Source organism: Vombatus ursinus, unplaced genomic scaffold, assembly GCF_900497805.2.
Source record: "Vombatus ursinus unplaced genomic scaffold, bare-nosed wombat genome assembly UNPS02014863.1, whole genome shotgun sequence".
In the NCBI taxonomy this organism is placed as follows: domain Eukaryota; kingdom Metazoa; phylum Chordata; class Mammalia; order Diprotodontia; family Vombatidae; genus Vombatus; species Vombatus ursinus.
The window spans coordinates 34989261-35009263 of NW_020954641.1; the positions used below are offsets into that span (position 1 = coordinate 34989261).

The following is a 20003-nucleotide window of genomic DNA, read 5'->3' on the forward strand; positions in this document are numbered from 1 at the left end:
TCTGACACTCTAGTTACTTCTGGGGCAAGATGCCATTGGTACTTCGGGAAAAGAAAGCAACTGCGATTCGGGTTGAAAAATAAAGCATTTATTATTTCAGAAGTTAATCCAAGGGGCAGAAGGGGGAAAGAACCTCATCATTTTATTTTAGTATCTATTAGGAAAAACTAAGAATTACACAGCAACACACAAACTACATGACAAAACCAAGGTATGATATGTGAGGGGAAAGGGAGGGGCATTGAATCATCCAGCCAAGCCATTTTAGGGAATCACAAGTATCTTAGTGTATTAGCCCAACCGAGATCTAGTCTTGGAGGAAACGGAAAGGAGAGGTGGTGTTTTAAAAAGAAGCAGGATTGGAGCTATATCTGAAAGGCTTGCATCCGATTCTGAGAAATTATTTCAGCTTGTCTTTCTTGGCCCAGTTGCGCTGGGAAGCCAGAGAGAGGATCTGTGGAATCGGTGTCCAAATATATTTCCGGAGGGCGAGTTTAGAACAATTTATGGACTTTCACTCAAACCCCACAGAGGAATGATTTCTCCTTCAAACATCAACAGGAACTGATATCTGAAGCTCATATAGCCCTCCCTCACCCACATCCACCCTCAGGCAAGGAACTAAGCTACGAGGAGCAAACCTTTCGGAGATCAAAAAATTTCCACACCTTCTTAAGAGATGAATCAAGAAGGTGTCTCCAACCAAACTTTTCTGGGAGGAATGTGAGAGATCTCCTTTTTTTTTTTTTTTTTTCCATTTTCCTTGAATTCAGCTCATGCTACCTTAGGAAAAATAATGGAAAACCAAAATGCTCTGTCAAGAAGAGTTTAAGGTTAGGGGAACAGGAGGTTATCTTTCCGAAATATATACAAATATCTGCTATATCATATATATTATGTATATATAAATCTCCGTACAGGTTAATTCCCTAGTTTCTCCCAGTTGGATGACCTTTTTGTTTCCCTTCTACCTATCCTCCCCGCCCCCCCTCAACCCTTGCATTGGGTGTCGGTTTCTTATTGAGATCAGCAATGTGGCCCCTTTACCCCGGACCCCAGCCCTCCCCCGAACTGAGACATCCCTTGTTGCTAAGGTCCCCCAGAAGTAAGCCGCAGTCCACAAAGCAAGTGTCCAGTTCAGCACGAAGGACAGCCCCCTTTTCCTGGCCTCTTATTTAATTTTTCCGGGAAGAAAACTTTTTAAAAGTGGGATGAGAGGGAAGGGAAGGGAGAAGAGAAAAGAAGTGAAAGAAGAGGAAAGAAGACAAGAGAATAAGAGTAGACAAGAAAAGACAAGACAGATTAGAGACCAAAGAGAATGGAAACAAAAGTCCATGGCTTTGGGGGGAATGAGTCTAACTGCAGTGTTTGGGCGACCTTCCTGCCGGGAGTGATGCGTGTAGTCAAATATAAAAGTCCGGAACGGTCCTCTCTCTCTCTCTCCAGGCCCTCGGGCCCTGGCCCAGGCCTCGGCCCCGCTCCGCCTGCAGTCAGTGGACGGCCGAATATTTCATTCGTTTCTGTTTCTGTCTCTGGTTGCAGAACCAGACCCGCACCACGTTCTTTTTGAGGTCCAATTTCTCTGCTATGGCTGCGATCTTCTCCGAGGAGGGTCGAGGTTGGATAGCAAAATAAGCTTCTAGAGAGCGCTTCTCTGGCGCTGCGATGGAGGTGCGTTTGCGCTTCCTCTCGCTGCCATTGAAGAGCTCAGGTTTGGTATTTTTCTCCCGGTAGGCAGCCTCTGCCTCCTCTAGCCAGGCCTGCAGGACAGGCTTGAGGGCTATCATATTGTTGTGGGACAGGGTAAGGGATTCGAACCTGCATATGGTGCTCTGGCTGAGTGAGCCAACGCCAGGAATCTTGAGGTTGGCGAGCGCCGCGCCAACATCCGCCTGGGTCACCCCCAGTTTGATACGACGCTGCTTGAAGCGCTCGGCAAAAGCTTCCAGCTCTCGGGGATCCGACTCCACGTCGTTTAGGCAGGGCATCCCGTTGTGGGTGGAGACGGCGTGAGGGTGGCCCATGCCCATGGCTTGGTGCAGGTGACCCATAGCTCCCAGGTGATGAGGGTGGATCTGTGCCGGCATCACGGTGTGCTCGGGGGCCCCTATGCCACTCACTGTCAACGTGGGCGAGATGTGCTCCAAGAGGTCTCCATCCAGCCCCTGGTGCACTGAATGGTGTGGGTGCGAGGTTAGGGCCGCCGGGTGGGAGATGGGCACTGTGGACGAGGTAGAAGTACAGGGCACACTGCTCATGGTATGGTAGGTCGCGTCGGGCTTGAAAGGATGGTTCTTGCCGTGGGAGACAATATCGACAGCCGCCAGAGCTTCAGCGCGGGCCAGTAGACTCTCATCAAAGCTTCCAAATATATTGCCCTGCAGCTGCAAGCAAGAATAAGCATAGCAGAGTCAGTGGGGAATACTGTCAACTCAGGATTAAAAAACATTTTCAAGCAACGAGATTCCTCCTCAAAGCTCAGGTCATAAAAATTAATATGAAGGCAGAAGCTTTGCAGGAATAGACGTGTGGATCAGAGACAAGGGAGAGAAAAGAGAGAGGGAGAGGGAGAGGGGTTCAGAGAGAGGCGATTGTTCTGGGCTCCATGAAATAAACATTAAGCAAGCGCCTGTCAAAAAATGTGCCTTAAAGCGGTAATTACGCTTCATCTACATACCTGCGGGGCGGGAAGGCAAACTCGGCGCATAGCCTCTGAACTGGAATGCAGGCTGGAGAATTTAGGCTCCTGGAGGACAGGGTGCATGGTGAAAGGCTGCTTGGCGTTCATGGTCATCATCTTTGCACACTTTGCAGGTAGGCAGTCCCTGACATCGATTCAAGGCTGTCTCTCTCGCTGGCTCCTGTCAAAGTGAGCGGTTTTCAATGCCAGAGCTTCCCTCGCCCTCTCGCTGCCCCCACCTGCTTCTTCACTCATCTTACAAGCAGCATGCCAGGAATAGGACCGGGAACTGCGCGCAGGCGTGCTGCACCGAGGAATTAAAAGGAAAGTAGCCGGAGGAGGCAAAGCCAGTTAGCATCAAAGATGACTACTCTGACCTGGCCAATTGTTTGCCTCTTAAGTCAATTGGCTTTTTAATTTATATCCCGGGCACCGCTTTGGCGTTTCTCAGCCCCGCCTGGCTCCAGGCATCCCAGACCTTCCTGATTCATTTTTAAAAACCCCAAACCACCGTCCTGTCCCCTACTCGCAAAGCGGCTCTCTCTGGGATCCGGATCGAAAAGAAGCCCAAGTGAAGTAGGGTGTGGGGAGGGGGGAAGAGCGGAAGGGAAGAAAGCTGACCCTACTTCAACCCCCTACCGACGCTGCCAAGAGCCCCCATTCAAAGTGCGCTCCTGGACCTCAGCCTAGTCAACTTCTGGCAAAGCTCTGCTGTTGAGGCAAGATCCTCACTGAGGGTGGGGGTGGGGGTGGGGGTGGGGGTCAGATGAGCCCCTGTTTGGAAAAGGTGAAATAGGATCCAGCCCCAGACTAGTTAACAAATTCATCTTTGTCATTGACCATTTCAGTCCAACACCCTGGACATCTATCTCTCATCTGGGTTTTATGGCCCGAGAAGGGGTAGTGTCGGAGACTGCTTAAACGGAGTTGTAATGGGGAAGTCCCTTCTCCATGCCTGGATCAGTAGGTTACCTGTACTCCTACTGCTTTGGGATTCCCTCTAGGCTAGATCCCCTTAACTTTTCTTTCCAAGTAATGGAAACTCGGATCCATTAAGTCTTACGTCAGCTTAAATATCGCCCGCCCCTCAGTCCCTCTAGTCCTCAGGTCTTATAAAGTTCCTTTCCCTAAACTCCTGATTTGGGCACTTTGGGAACTATTATTGCTTGTAAAGCCCCTTCTGTTCCCCTCTTACTTCTCATTCCGCTCCCACCCCCCTTCTTGTAAACATCTTGAATAATAGATGGGGAATCCTGGGACAGCAGCAGCGCAGCTCGGCAAAGCTCAAGGCGAAACCACTAAGTAGATCAGCTGAGCCAGGCTAGCCTCAGCCGCTGAGAGGAGCAACTGGGGGCTTCGGGTTTCATTGAAGCAAATTCTCTCGGCAGTTAGCTTCCCGCACCCGCCCCGGCTTCATGCAAATGAGGGCTTTCGGTGTAAAAATACAGCCCACGTGGATTTGGCTGAAACAGAGCCGGGTCCGGGGCCCTGCCAAGCGCTTCGAAAAGCTCCCCTACAGGGCAGTGTCGGTTTCCTCCACCCTCCCCTCACCCTCCTCCACCAAGCCTTCCTTCTTAGGGTCAGCTGCACTTCTGAATGAGGAGGGATCTGAGTTTCAACTGCCAAACTAGGAATTCAAGTCCCCAGCAGCTGCTCCCCACTCCGAAAGAGTGAGCCCCATAAGTCAGAGACTGTGCTTGTTTAGCTCCAAGCCTAGAATTGCTCACAACAAAGCCTTTAAAGTGGCATATTGCTGGACTTGGAGTTAAGAGAGGTGAATTGGAATGCTATCTCAGACACTTACTAGCAGCGTGACCCTGGGTACACTTAACCTTTATCACCCTTGGATTCTTTATCTGTAAAATGGGGAAAAAAATAGCACCTACACCACCACCACCCCCATGTTGTGAGGATCAAATGACATAATATGCAAAGCATTTTGCAAACTTAAAAGCTCTATATATACTAGCAATGAGATGTTACAGAATGTCAAAGCAAAAAGAGACCTTAAGCTATCAAGTCGTGTACCTTCCTTTATCAAAGAAGGAAAAAAGAGGTCAGGAGAGGAGAAGTAATTGGCCCAAGGTCACTCAGCTAGCTAATGTCAGCTTCAGGATAAGAATTCAGCCCTACTATCCACAATAAGCAGCTGCTCCATAAGGTTGGCTTTGGAATTGTTAGTACTGGCATTAGAGATGAGTTGACTTGTCTTCACTCTTCAGGGCTGAACCCTTTGTAACTGTTACTAGACTTAAGTCCAGTGTAAGGTTGCAGTCTGGGGCAGAAAGAGAAAGAAGAAAATTGGCACATGAAAGGTCTTGACCTTAACCTTTTTAGTGGGGAAGCTCATCTTCTCACTGACCAGACAGGCCCAGCTGTGGGATAATAGAGACAGATAGACAACAAGCCACGGTGATAGTTACCAGGGCTAACGGGGCTTGGGAGGAAATACCATCTGATAAGACAAGGCCTAGCCATTTTAAGAAGACAGAGCTGAATTCTGGAACATAATTTCCACTGATGGTCAAGGACAGACAAATAAATCTCCAGTCTGACTACCCGTCCCTTAAAAAAAAAATCTCTATTTCAAGTATAGAATTCCTACCCAGAATCCTTGTTCCCTCTGCTGGTATTTTATCATGACCTTTCCCTTCCCCAGAGCCCAAATGTAATGGAACTTGGACATGGCAATTTAGCTCTGCTGCTGCTGCTGCTGCAGGCCAGGGGAAGGTTGGTGGTGACCAAGAGAGGCACAAGGGTCTTGCAAGTTTGCAGCTCCCTGTCTTCTCCTGGACAATTGCCTGGAAAGTGTAAGACAATGGGGCTCCCCAGTAGGTAGGAATTTCAAGTTTAACTGTTCATTTCAAGTTTGGTAAGTATTTAGTAAGTGTCTACTATGTTCCAGGTACTGTACTAGGCATGAATGGTACAAAGACAAATATGAAGACAGTTCCTGTTCTCAAGAAGTTTATATTGAATTGTTAGAAAATTTAGCCTACTTCTCAGGAGATAATGGCATTATGGGCCTACCCATTTCTAGTGAGGCAAATACTTTAGTTTTCCAGTAGTAGGGATGGATTTTTGATGGTACATCAATACAGTGGCCATGGGAGAGAACAAAGCTAACCAGCCCACATGGAGATCAGAAATAATTTACTCAACAAAACACTTAATAAACTCCTACTGTGTACAAAACTGTGCAAGGAACTGTGAGAGGCTAAAAGTTTAGATAAGTTATATTCCTGTTATCATGGAGCTTACAACTTAGTTCAAGAATAGCATACATGACATTGACCTCAGAAATCTTTATTTCTGATAGGTCGCAGATGTGGGAAAATTAATCCCTCAGTCTCTGGCTGTGGTTTTTCCTAGAATCGTTGAGCTGAAAAGAACCGAAGAGGTCATCTAGTCTATTTCTCAGTATAAACATCCCCTCCACATCCCTGAAAAGTGGTCGTCCTGCTTCTCCTTAAACCCTTCTAGTGCCAGGGAGTTCACTATCCAACAAGGGATGATCCCTTTCACCTCTTTCTAGATCCCTCAGGTCCTTTCTGCCACACATTCAGTTTTACTTTTTCCAAAGTTGTATGTATTTAGTTCAATATATCCTAAATCAGCTTAGGTCCATTTCTTAACAGGGATTCTCAACCTGTTGTAGTAAGCATTTGAACACATAGGTCCTTAGGCAAAAGCTTTTCCATTCATGGTTTGGAAATCTTTCAATGAAGAACATCAGATGTATCAAAGGAATTATAGACCTAATAACTGAAAGAAAGGAAACTGAGGACCAATGAAGTTGTGACTTGCCTAAAGTCGTACAGGTAGTAAGAGAAAAAGGATTTGGCTCCATATCTAGGGTTTCTATTACTCTGCTTCCTTTGAATAGAAGATAGCTTGGGGAATAGAAAAATAGGGAAAAAAATTCAGAAAAGGCTGCCCAGAAGAAACTGTTTGCCTTAAAGGTATGAAAAGATAGGTACTGATTCATAGCTTATGTAAACAGTGTTTAAAGAAGCACTTGTCCATTCCAGGGAGAAAGCTGAGTAATCCCTGTATGCAAATGGATGGAAACATAACTGTCAAATCCACTTTCTTTACCTTGGTACTGTGGCTTGGGTGCCCACCTCTGTACTTTGGGACTGATGAAGATGAGGAGGAAAGAGCTATTGGCCTTTATATGTCCATGGCTTGAATCTTGTGAGTCACTTAACAAAATCTGCAGAAAGCTAGAGTTTAAAAAATCTACCAAACTGGGAATTCCTCTAAGGGATTCATCCCTTAGGCATGAGCAGCAACCAAGAGATAGCCTAACCCTTTTTTCTGACAATTATAGGTTAATTCCTAAAGGAAAGAGAGAGCCACAAGGAGCCAGTCTTAAATTGTGATTGTTGAGCCAAATGTGATTTAAGGTAAAAAAGAAACCAATTTCCTGATACACCCAGAGACTCGCCCTAGAACAAAAGCTCAGAACTGAGCCGACATTTGTGACCTTATTTTCATCAAGTGAATTTAGACAGAGGGACTCTTCAGATAGTCCTGATAAAGTGAACTGAATTCGAGATGCCATTAGCAAAGAAGGCACCTGGTGGTTTTGGCTCACCAGGTGTTAGCGGCCGGCAGCCTCTCCTTCCTTTCCTTTTCTCTAGTCTCTTTTCACAAACTTCTCACATGTACACACCGCCTCTACAGCTGCTCCTCTACTCAACTTTCGTCAGCTCATTTTGTATTGTCTTTTAGTCTTATAGATGATTGGAGATGCCCAGAGGGACCAGGGAAGCTGAGGACAGAAGACCTAATCATCTTGCACCAGTGTTGTGGGGAAGTTTGAGAGGGTCTGGATCTTCTTCCCAGGGCTGAAAGAGACATCTTGGTGTGGTAGAGCACCACAAGTTAAGAGTCCTGGGCTCTGGTTGTAGCTCTACATAAGTAGCTGTGTGACCTTAGGCAAGTTACTTCCATCTCTGAGACTCAGATTCCTCATCTGTAAAATGAAAGGGTTGAATTAATGGCTTCTGAAAGTCAGATTCTATGAATCCAAGGAGTTACAAAAACCCATCACCAAAACTCTGTGTATGTGGTATGGAGTGGGGAGGGGAGAAGGGGGAAGGAAGAAAATACTACTGAAGTTAGATAGGTACTGTCCTCTTTAGACAGCAAGCATTGTTATTTCAAGCAGTGGTAACCAGCAAAACACTGGACTATCCTTCAGAACCACTTTGGAGAGGGACCAAAAATAAGACTGCAAAGTTAGTCACATGACAGGGTTGCCAAGCAAAGAACATCTCTTTAGGTACCCCCATCAAAGTCTCTATCTTCTAGGAACACATATCTAATGTAAAAAACCAACTCTACATTCAATAAAAACAATAAAAATGAAGAATTCATTGAGGGGGAGACAGGGGTCCTTTGGGAAATCTCGAGTTAGTTGCAGGTTTGGGATATGAGAAAGTCTTAGAATAACATTCTTCAAATCACCAGCCGTAATTCAAACTAGTTGAGATAACCATTGGAGATCATGACTTTTTGGAATTTCCCTTAATTTAGGCAACGATGAATTTGGTGTCTGAGTTTGAAGTCTCTGGTCTCCAGTAGCTGGTAGGTGCAGAGAGAAACAAAAATACAACCAATTAGCTACCTAAAGGGGATTATCATTATGTAGAAGGCAGAATATTCAATTTCGAGATAGAGAACTTGGATTCAAAATCCAGTTTATTAACTAAGGACTTCGACAAATGGCCTCACTTTTCTGGGCTTCAGTGTCTTCATCTGTAAAACGAAGGAGTTGGGTTAAATGATCTCCAAGGTTCCTTACAGCTCTACGTCCTGTGGTTCTAAAACCTGTCCTGAAGAAGTTTCACTACGCTATTTAGGGTCTGCTCAGAGCCTCCTGGAGAAACCTGTCACTTTCTCTTGGGAAGGGCCTAAGGTGAAATACTAGACAGGGACTTCCTCTGAAGAGAAAGAAAACTCAAGGTTCAAGATAGTGAGAGAAGGAATTGTACCTTGAACTTCATTTTCAAAAGGGCAGGTTCAATGACTACGAGGAACAAGAACTTGTCAGGATAACATCGAGAAAGAGAAAATAAAGATATGAATGACTGGGGGTGGGGATGAAATCTATGTGTTTCAGCACCTTGGACACTTCCCAGTGGGACTGGAAGGGGAGTCTGAAAACTCTCCCCAGCAGGAGAGAAAATGGGAAGGGGGTGGAGGGACCCCTCCATGAGGAGCCGAGACAAAGAGAGAAACAGCAGGTTTGCTCCACTTCATCACTTTGCAACAAACCCTGGGTCGAGCAAATAGAGGTGGAACATTAACCAGCCCCCTGAATGAAAAAAAAAATCAGAAAGAAAAAGAAAAAGTGGGGGAAATGCGGCGGCTTGCTCCCATCAGGGGGGAAATCGGCGTCTTGTCGCCTAGCTCCATGCCCTGATTTATGATAAAAAATTTAGAGGAAATCATTTATATTTTAAAGGGCCTAAATAGCTGCATGAAACTTTTATCTAAAGTGCCACTGTATTTATAGGCAGCTCTTCCATGCTGGAGGTAATTAATAGATGTATAAATTTCATGGCTGCTCTTCTTTCCTTCGCTCTCTTTTTTATTACTCTCCTGTATTTGGCACCTTCTTGTGAATGGCGACAGAAGCAGCAGCAAGAAGAAAAAAGCTCCAAAAGCCCTCTGTTTGAAGTGTCTGCTCGGGAGCGAGTTAGCTGTGCTGCTACACGCTTGTACTGCGCTGACACGCTGTTTGCAGCTTACTGCTCTCAACCTTGCTTCTCTTTCAAGCGATGGTTGCCAAAGACATCAAACGACTTAGGTCTCTCTTCACCCCTCCCTCACCCCACAATTCCTTCACATACCCTGCCTTCTTTTAGCTTGCAGTTGTTTTGAGCTGGAGAAATAGAAGGGGTTATTAAGCTGTCTAAAGAGATAGAGAGACAGAGTAGAGAAACAGATTAAAAAAAAAATCAGACCAATAACCAGAGGGACACACGCAGAGTGAATGTGTGTGAGAGACAAACAGAAAGAGACAGAGACAGACACGTAGAGAGTTGTGTGGAAGTGAGACTCACAGAGGCAGAAGGTGGATGTTGGAAACCAAGAGGGAGAGAATTGAGAGAAAACAGAGATAAACATACAGAGATGTGGGCGAGGACAAACAGGCAGTATATGTGGGAGTATATGTGGGAGACTGAGTGGAGCACAGAATGGAGGAGAGAAGGAAGAAGAATAGAGAGAAAGATAGGGAAGGAGAGGAAAAAAACAGAAAGATATAAGATGGAGAAACAGAGATAGAAATAGAAATAGAGACAGACAGCCAACTGTGTGGGAGAGAGACAGAGATGGACTGTGGATATGGAAGACTGAGGGGGGGGGGAGAGAGAGAGAGAGAGAGAGAGAGAGAGAGAGAGAGAGAGAGAGAGAACTAGAACTTCTTGGAAAGTGAATTTGCTTGGAGTATATTGTTTTGGGGGTAGAGTGAGGATACTTACTAGTTGGATCTTCACTTCTCCTAAGTTCTCCCCCCATCCACTACAACCTATTGCCCATCATCCATGCCCTCATTATTGGAAGTTTCCTTTCTGTCAAGCCTGCTTCATTTATTCACTCATTCACATACATATTTATTCTTAAATTTTAGAAAAGCCCTCTTTAGGGGAGGCTAAGGCTTCTGGCTTGCTTTAATTCAAGCTGTAAAATGTTAATGTTTCTGGCCATGTCTGTTGCCTTTGCACCTTACAAATAAGAGAATTCTAGGGACAAGCAAGATAAGAGTTCAGATGGTTTCTCATCAGAAATGATATAAAGATGACAAGGTGTCAATGCCTTGGACCATTCAATTACTACTAAGTAATTAATGGAGCTTTTATTTATATGTGTGTGTGTGTGTGTGTGTGTGTGTGTATGTGTATACATCGATAACTGTTACTGATGAAATATCAATGGTAAATCATTCAGGGTTAAACCATTTAAAATGGTGCATGTGTGGGTAGGTGGGTGTGTCCATGTCTTCATCCATTCATATCTGGCTTGTATAGTAGCTGAAAGAAAGCAGTGTACATTTTCATCCTCCTTTGGGTTACTTCTCACCTAAAATGTTGAACAACTTGCACAGTATATACAGTAGCTATTCAGTCCACACTTCCTCTATATGGTATAGTTGTTCATACTCACCATATTTCTCTCCTTCCTGTAGCAGAATGGAGGCAGATTTTATGCACATTTGTATACATGACATGTGCATATGTGTGTGTATATATTATATATATGTTTATATAGGCATATATTTATATCTATATCTATATACACATATAAGGCATTTCTTAAAACAATTTAATTTCTCACATCCAACCTTTGATATATCTTAAGATGTAAGGAAATTTAGTATTCATCTTAATCCAACTCTTTAAAAAGGAGGAAAATAAACTTACCACAAAAGTATTTGAAGTTTATTTAATGGTACATTTTTAAATGTTCCCTTTCTGACTTTGGTCTCTCAGCAAAAGCCAGAGGATTTGCAGCTCTATATTCTATGATCTATAAGCCTTGTAAATACAAAGGGGTTTTAGTCCTCCACACAAAGTATCTATCATGACCTGTATATTAGCTCTGGCCTAGCCATCTGATCCAAATGCAGTTTAAAAAAAAATCTTTTAATTTTTTAGAGGAAGAAGTCCAAGCTATTACCATATGGGAAAAAATGTTCCAAATTACTGACAATTTGAAAAACACAAATTAAGGCAACTCTGAGGGGCCACCCTACACCCTTCACATTGGCAAAATTGACAAAAATGAAAATGACAAATGATGGAGATGCTATGGGAAAATAAGTATGTTAATGTACTTTTATTTATTATTTTTATACATTATTACATACTTATTTATTTGTGCATTATTTATTAATGAAACTTTAAATTTGTCTAGCCCAGGTGTGGGGAACCTGTGGCCTTGAGGCCACGTGACCTTCTAGGTCCTCGAGTGCAGCTTTTTGACTGAGTCCAAGTTTTATAGAACAAATCTTTTTATTAAAGAGATTTGTTCTGTGAAATTTGGACTCAGTCAAAGGGCTTCACTTGAGGACCCAGAGGGCCACATGTGGCCTCAAGGCTGAAGATTCCCCACCCCTGACTTATGTCATTCTGCAAATCGATTTGGAACTATGGCCTTAAAATTGCTAAACTATGTATACCTTTTTGCCTAGCAATGCTACAGAGAGATCAGAGAAAAAGGAAAAGTAGTTACATGTACAAAAATATTTATTGTATGTTAATGTAATGAAATACTGTAGTACTGTAAGACATGATGGAGTTAGTTTCAAGGAAACATGGAAAGACAATTTTTAGCTGATAAAGAGTGAAAGAGTAAAACCAGAACAATTTATACAACAAGATTACAAAGACAAACAACTTTAAAAGCCTTCACAACTATTATCAATATAATGACCAACCATTATTCCAGAGGACTCATGAAGAAATGTCATCTACCTCTGATAAAGAGGTGATAGATTTGTTTACATTATCGAGACATATGCTTTTCAGACATGACTAATAAAGGGTTTTTTTTGACTATGCAAATTTGTTAAAAAGGTTTCATTTTTCTTTCTTTTCATTGGGGGTGAGGAAAGGAGAGAGGGAGAGAAAATAGATTTTTATTCATTTAAACTATTTTATAAAAATGTAAACTTCATTTTATCTACGTGATATTCTTTATCACTTTATACATTCTGTCCCTGTGCCTAGGAGATCATCCAGGTTATTAATGCAATTAAGATATCAGCTTATAAAAAAATCACAAAATACTAGTTTAATCTGCTTTATTACTTACATAGAATTGGTTATTTATTTTAAAGAGAAATCCAGAGGCCCATAGCTAGCCAGTAAGTTAATGTTCTCTCTCTACATTACAGCTTCCTCCATCACTTTGTCATAGGTCACAACATCTTGATTATCATCAACTGCAGAGAATTTGGAAGCTCCTCCTTTGTTTCTTTTAGGGCTTAGCTATCAGTGTAGGTTCTTGTTCTTTGTTCTGAATGAATAGCTGGCCTTTCCACTTCCGCTTTTATGTGTGGTTCCCTTAGTAGAAGAGAGTCATTTAAATGCATTCGAAACCGAAACTTTAAAAAATTCCAAAGCACCTGTGATAAATAGCAAGATGACTTGAATCCTGGTTCAAAATTTTAGAAGATCAGGAAAAGGTTATTAGTTCAAAAATACTGCCTCTTGGTATAATTTTTCCAGGGGTATGCTGGAACCAATTCTAACCATCTTACTAGAGCCAATTGTTAAATTTTCATTGTGAGCATTTACATCTCAGAAATTAGCAATTGCTACAAATCAGGACTTGATTTGTTGTTTTGTTAATTGCTAGACTTAGGAAAGTGTTCATAATGCAGATTAAAGTTAAAAGTATGTGTACAATGTAATACTGTTGCACTACAAGAATGATACAAGTGATGAATACAGAGAAGCATGGAAAAATCTATATGAATTGATGCAGAAGGAAGTAAGCAGAGCAAAGAAAACAACATATACAGTAACCACAACATTGTAAATGGAAAAACAATGACACAAAAAACTCAAAAGTTAATGTAACAAAATCATAAAGAAGAAGAAGATTGCAAATGAAGAGACATGAAGCTCCCAACCTACCTCTTGGTGAAGGTGGAGGGTCCTTGGGTATAACATATCAGACATGTTTTGGACTTTCTCAATATATCAAAAAGTTATGCGGACTTTTCTTCCTCTTTAAAAGGAAAAAAAATGTACAATTTGTCAAAAGGGATGGCTCTTTGGGAGGGAGAGAAGAAGGGATGCATGGGATACTCTGGTGATATAAGAAATGGAAAACATTAATAAAAATTATTTTTTAAAAAGGGTATGTACATTTTTTCTTCCCAGAGGTTGTTAAACATTTATCAACACACTGTTGGAGTTTTCTACATATAAAATCACACATATAGTAAGGAGTCTAGAGATCAGAAGATTATAGGTTCACAGATTTATAGCTGGAAGGGGTGAAAGCAGCTCTCTAATCTTACCTTTTCATATAATAGATGAAGAAATTGAGACCCAAAGGGGTAAAGATCACCTAGGGAGTAAGTGGCAGAGATGGAGATTTAAACAAAGGTCGTCTGGCTCTAGATCCAGAGATCTTTTCATTGCACATGACTGCCTCCACACTGTAGTGATGGACTTACTGCATTTCCATTATTTCCAATTCCAGTGCATACTTCCATCCCTGCCTTCCTTCAAAATTCTCCAAGCTTGTTATAATAATGAGCCAGATCCCAATGGTGAGAGAGAAAGTATAGTTCCTTTTTTTTTTTTGATGAGGTATCTTAACTCTTTAAGATGACTAAGGGTTATTTCAATGCATTAATAGAGAGGTGATCTTATCTATGTTGGCACCCCACTAAACCAGTATGGATATAAATCCCTCCATGACTTTTCATTCTGTGTAATTTCTATCCATGTCTTTATGATTATTTTTTCCATCTTGCTGGACACTTTTCTCTGGTTCTTTTCATGTTTTGTGGACAACAGTGAAATACTTGTGTTTTCCATCTTGTGCCTTCTCTCATTATGTGACTTGTTTAATACTTTTCCCAGACCTGTCTTTCATCATGTCCTTTCAGTCAGTCACAAAATGAGGTTTATTTGCTAAAATACTTCTCCCAGTATATTAAAAAGAGCCACACTGATTTGAAAAAGAGCATGATTTAGTCCTTTCCATCTTCCAGGCTCATGCCTTTATTTCAACAATTCTCCTAAGTAGGCTCATTCCTGTTTATAAAAATGCACTCTCCTTCAAACACAAAATTGTCGTTATTGGTTTATCTTCAGGAAGGTACACTCTTTGAGCTGGTTTTCTAGTAAACCAACTAGTAGTTTTCTAGTAGTAGGTTTTCTAGTAGTAGGGATGAGTTTGTGTTGCTATCTACACTTTTACCTGGTCCCCTACATGACTAAAAGTACTTTTTTGCAAGCTGATTGACTGTGGTTAGGAGTCCAGCCTATAGTCATGAAACACCGTGGCCCCTTTCTCTCAGTGGTGAGTTCTTCCCACAGCCTCTAATTTGAGGAAAAGTCCAGGAAAGCCAATCTTCATTCTCTGGATACTGCCACCATGCAGCCTGCTTTAGGCTCCCTTTTATACGTTATTTCCCCTCATTACAATGTAAGCTCCTTTAGGGCAAGGGCTATATTTCTTTTTGCTTTTATTTGTATCCCCAGTGCTTTGCACAGTGACTGGCAAATAGTAAGCTCTTGACTTAACACACCAGAGTGAATTAGCCTTTATAGGAATCAAACTGATAACTTTGTCCTCCTTATCAATATGCTGGAATCAAGTGGGTTAACTAGTCATAGTCAACCCCATTTAAGATATTTGTTTTGGGGAGAAGTGGACTTGAGCCAGTTCAGTCAAAGAGGCTGAAGTTCAAGATCAAGTGATTGGTAGAACCTCAGCCAGGACTCAAGCTATATCTGATTCCTAGCTCTTTGCTTTCCACTAGCCTACATTGCTTCCTCTTATGTATGTGGTAGGGCAGCTAGGTGGTTCAGTGGGTAGAGTACCAGGCCTGGAACCAGGAAGACTCATCTTTCTGAATTCAAATCTGGCCTTAGACACTTACTAGCTGTATGACCCTGGACAAGTCACTTAACCCTATTTGCCTCAGTTCTTCATCTGTAAAATGAGCTGGGGAAAGAAATGGCAAATCATTCCAGTTTCTTTGCCAAGAAAACCCCAAATAGGATCCTGAAGAGTTAAACGACCAAAATGACTGAACAACAATACCAACAATGTATGTGGGAAAAGATATTTGAAAAGATATACATAAAAAAGGTGAAGCTTATCTATTAACTCAAACTAAAGGTGAAATGCAAGTATCTCTTTAAGGAAAGATGAAGAACGTCTCAGCTGTAAAAGGATGATTGCTTCCATTGTTCACCTGAGCCTTTGGGTCAAGAAAGCAGATTTCTGACATCATAAAACAGATTAAAACACAACAACAACAACAACAACAACAACAACAACAACTCTCCACTGGGTATGACATGGCTTTCCATTGCACAATCTGATTGAGGAAATGTATCTAGGATTACCCAGACAGTCAATTATTCATAAGCTAAACATTCAAGCATCAATTACCTGGCTTCATGCTCTTATTCATTAAGGAGATTGAACAGTCCAACTTAACAAAGCAGGAGGAAGTTGCTAAGTTACAGAAGTTACTTGACCAGCAACAACATGACTGCTTACACAATATGAGTCTTTCAAGGCAAGAGAGGTCCTAGAGATCAGCAATGTGATAGACCAAGTCATCAAACACACTATAGCTGATTTCACTCTCAACAAATGGAAAAGGGGAAAGAGGGACAAATAGGGTTGAGGTAGTAGGAGTAGAAAGGGTAACAGAGAGAAGGTTTAGAACAAATACACGCCACTTTTTGCAAACAGGATGTCTACACATAACAAGAAACAAGAATAATCAGTTGATAAAACATATGCTAATGAATATTTTAGATTATAAAAACAAACTGCTTTCCTAATACATAAACTAATTAAAATAAAATAAAATAAATTTCTGTACCTCAAGTGCAACAAGTAATATTGGGTCAGGCCCTGCAGAGTGAGAGCAGTACTGCTTGGTAATGTAGCTAGAGGCTTGTTCTTGACTTTATCTAAAGAAAAGCTGCAGAATTTAAATTGAGGACCTGGTCATATGTTTAGGGTTTCTATGTTACTATCCTTCATGAACTATTCTGTCCAGCTAGACTGGCCCTTTTATTGTTCCTCACATACATTCCATTTCTTCTCTCTGTACCATAGCACAGACTGTCCCTCAGGCCTGAAATTCACTCCTTCCTCATCTCCATCTCCTAAAATCCTTAGTTTCCTTCAGATCTCAGCTCAGAAACCATGTCCTGGATAAGACCTTTCCTGATTTCCCCAGATCCCAGTGCCTGCCCCCCGCCAATTATCTAAATTTTTTGCACATATTTATTTTTATATACCTCTGTCTACCTATTGTCTGCTCCCAATAAAGTGCTCCCTGAGGGTAGAGACTGCTTAATTTTCATTGTTATCTTTCTTTCACCTAGCTCAGGGCCCATCACATAGCGGGCACATTGAAAATGACTTTTTATTAGCTGATTTATCGTTTGGAGCTCTGAACATTGATGCCAGTATTGTAACTGACATCACAACGTGTCTGAAGATCTAGTACTATAGATTTCAAAGCATTTTCAAGTTAATAGTGTTACAACCATAAATGAAAAAGCCTTTAGTCCACTGGGGCAGAATATTGCAGATTATACAAGGGATGGTTCAATTTCAAGATGCAAGAGGTGGGGAGGAGCCCTTTTTTTTTTTTTAGAAATAACTATGATATAAAACCAAAGTCATAAATAAAACTTGAAAGAAGAAAAGACCTCAATGTGAAAACAGAGTTGAAGAACTTTGAGGAAAATCTCATTTGATTGACAGGCAGTGTGGTGCAGTATAGAGGATTGGACCTCGGATCAGGAAAGCCTAGGTTCAAATCTCAGCTCTAACACCTATTAGTGATTGTGACCTGGGCTTGGAAACTGACTAGAACACCTTAGTAAACCTGTTAGGGAGAGACAGGTGGAAAAGGAAGAGAAATTTAGAGAAATTAAGGAAAAGCACAAGCTTGGAACAATGAAGCCAAAAATATAGAGGTCAGTGTAACAAAGAATACAGTATTTGTTCAGTGCATGGAAACAGTCCTTTGCTCACTTCTGTCATTTGCAAATGGGAAAGTAGAGATCCTGGACAATTTGACCTCCTCTCTGCTTTATGATTGTTTTATTAGGTACTGAATCAACTGTGTGAAGATGTGTTTCTAGCCTTTCAGAAAACTTTCATGTAAGCAGACTGAGGGCCTCCACTGAAGTCTTTGAAATAGCCGAGGAGGAGTAATTCTGGTTGCTAGCAGGCTATTGATTCTTTTACAGGTTCAGCAGAGTGCTAGAGGCTGAAAACAAGCCAGGATGAGAAAGACCATGTACAGACCCTCCCTTTGCAAAACACATCTGCAACCCCAAATCCTCACTGATGGCCCAGAGATAAAAGCCCTAACAAATTTGCTATCTCAGCAGCAAGCTGTCTAATAATACCGTCTTATAAATGGAGATAAATTGTGTTTGGAAGGCAGACGTCACTTACAAGATTGACAAACCAATTCTGGGAGCCACAAAGGCATCAAGTTCTATTCCAGATTGAAAGTCAACAGAATGATAGGCAGTCAAGTCTCCTTTGCAGGTGTGAGACCTGGCCCTCCTATCACTGGCATGTTCAGCTGTTCAGCAACTGGACAAAGTCCAACAATACTAACTATGGACCAAACTCAAAAGGATAAGGTTTCCAATGATAGGGTCCTCTAGTTTTGTTATTCTTTCAAAATTGTTGCTGTAAAAAAAAAAATTGTAGTTGTGAGCTGTAAAAACCATTTTGTTAAGTGATTGGGAGAATAATGACAACTTCATAATTTAGTCAGATTAAGCATATACTCATCAATCTATCAAAGATAGCCCTTACTAAGCACATACTCTGTACCAGGCATTGTGTTAGACTTTGGGGTTACAGAGACAGAAGCGAGCGTCTCTGCCCTCAAATAACTTAGACTTTCATCAAGGGAGACAACATATACACAAACAAACGTGGATAAAATAAATATAAGATAATTTGGAGCTTTTCATATGTATACAAGTTTACAGTTTTCCCTTTTAACAATGATTGATTTCAACAAGTATTTTTTAAAGTGTGAAAAAATCACTATAGTAAGAAAACATTAAAAGGAAGGAAGAGATAATATACATGATTGCTGATCTTAAAAAAAACAATTTAAGGAGAGGAAATAAAACACATGGGAGATTTCGTTGTTGTTGTTCAGTTGTTTTTCAGTCATGTCCAATTCATGACCCCATTTGGGGTTTTCTTGGCAAAGATACTGCAGTGGTTTGCCATTTCCTTCTCCAGATCATTTAACAGATGAGGAAACTGAGGCCAACAGGGTTAAATGAGTTGCCCAGAGTCACACAGCTAGTGTCTGTGGCTGGATTTGAACTCAGGAAAATGAGTCTTCCTGACTCCAGGCCTGCCACTCTATCCACTGCATCAACTAGCAGCCTCCACATGGGAGATTTGAGAACAATAAAATGCAAAGATGAGAGTATTGCCTATATGGGTAACAGAAGTTCAGAAAAAGAAATCAGTGTGGGTTAAGGCAATCTGATAGGCTTCTTGCAAAAGGTACCACTTAAATTGATCCTTAAAAGAATAGAATTTGAATGGAGAAAGAGGAGGAAGAGGTAGTTTCAGCATCAGATATCATGCAAACAAAGGTCCAGAAGTAAGACTGCGCAAGGTGTGGAGAAGACAGTGCGAATCCTGGTCTAACTAGGGCAAGGGATGTATGTATATGAAGGAATAAGGAAAAAGAGAATCTCACTTCATTTTAATAGTAATCTTCTGGAAACAATGGCCCCAGGACCAATGTTTTTAACCTAAAGGAGAGACTCCAACAAGGATTTCAGATCAATTTAGAGGCCAGGCCAATAAAAGGAGGATTATCAGACAGGTGAGGGCCTTGTAGGGGTGGCCATCAATGTGATGGCTCAGACAGTCTCAGACAATATCTGGCTCAGACATTGGTGAAACAGACTCCAACCGTAATCTGACAAACTCCACAAACATCAGCGGAAAAGAAGGTTGCTGCGATCACAAACGGTTATTGACAGGAACCAACTTGATGGTGCCTTATGAAGCAAAGTAGGAACAATTAGGCCAGGAGAGTTACAATTTTATTATTCATGATTAAAAAAATAATTGAGATTATTGTTAAGTTCTAGCAACATAGTAAAAAATAGAATTCTCCCCCATTTCACTCACATCACCTGTTTCTGTTCCCAGAACTCGTAAAATTTCCATTTTCTAATATCACATTTTACAGAGCCCTTGTCCATAATGCAGACCACATCCTTTTAGCATTTACATCCTAGCAGGTAAATAACATTAATTTTAAGACGTTCCCATCATATGCTTCTTAAGAATTGCCTAAATGTCTATTTATAGTGTAAATGCCTAGGCTTGTCTAGACCACCAAAAGAAGAAATTTTACAATAGGATATTGGGTAAAGTTTGTTAAGCTTGAAGTCCCTTTTTTGTACCAGTTAGACTGATCAGCTACAAGTCTTTGGTTCAAAATTGATATTTAAAATTCATTGTTTATATTTTAAGGAATAACCTAAAGCCATAGAAGAATGTTTTGTGTTCCATAGTGATGAGACTC

General features: G+C 41.4%; 1 protein-coding gene across 1 annotated transcript; it reads right to left on the reverse strand.

Moving 5' to 3' along the window:
* Positions 1–1490: 1490 nt before the first annotated feature.
* On the reverse strand, positions 1491–2797 carry POU4F3 (POU class 4 homeobox 3). Its single transcript, XM_027841690.1, has 2 exons — positions 2678–2797; positions 1491–2384 (listed from the first exon to the last, which is right to left on the reverse strand). The coding sequence occupies exons 1-2, from the start codon at positions 2795–2797 to the stop codon at positions 1491–1493; spliced, it is 1014 nt and encodes a 337-aa protein (XP_027697491.1).
* Positions 2798–20003: the final 17206 nt, after the last annotated feature.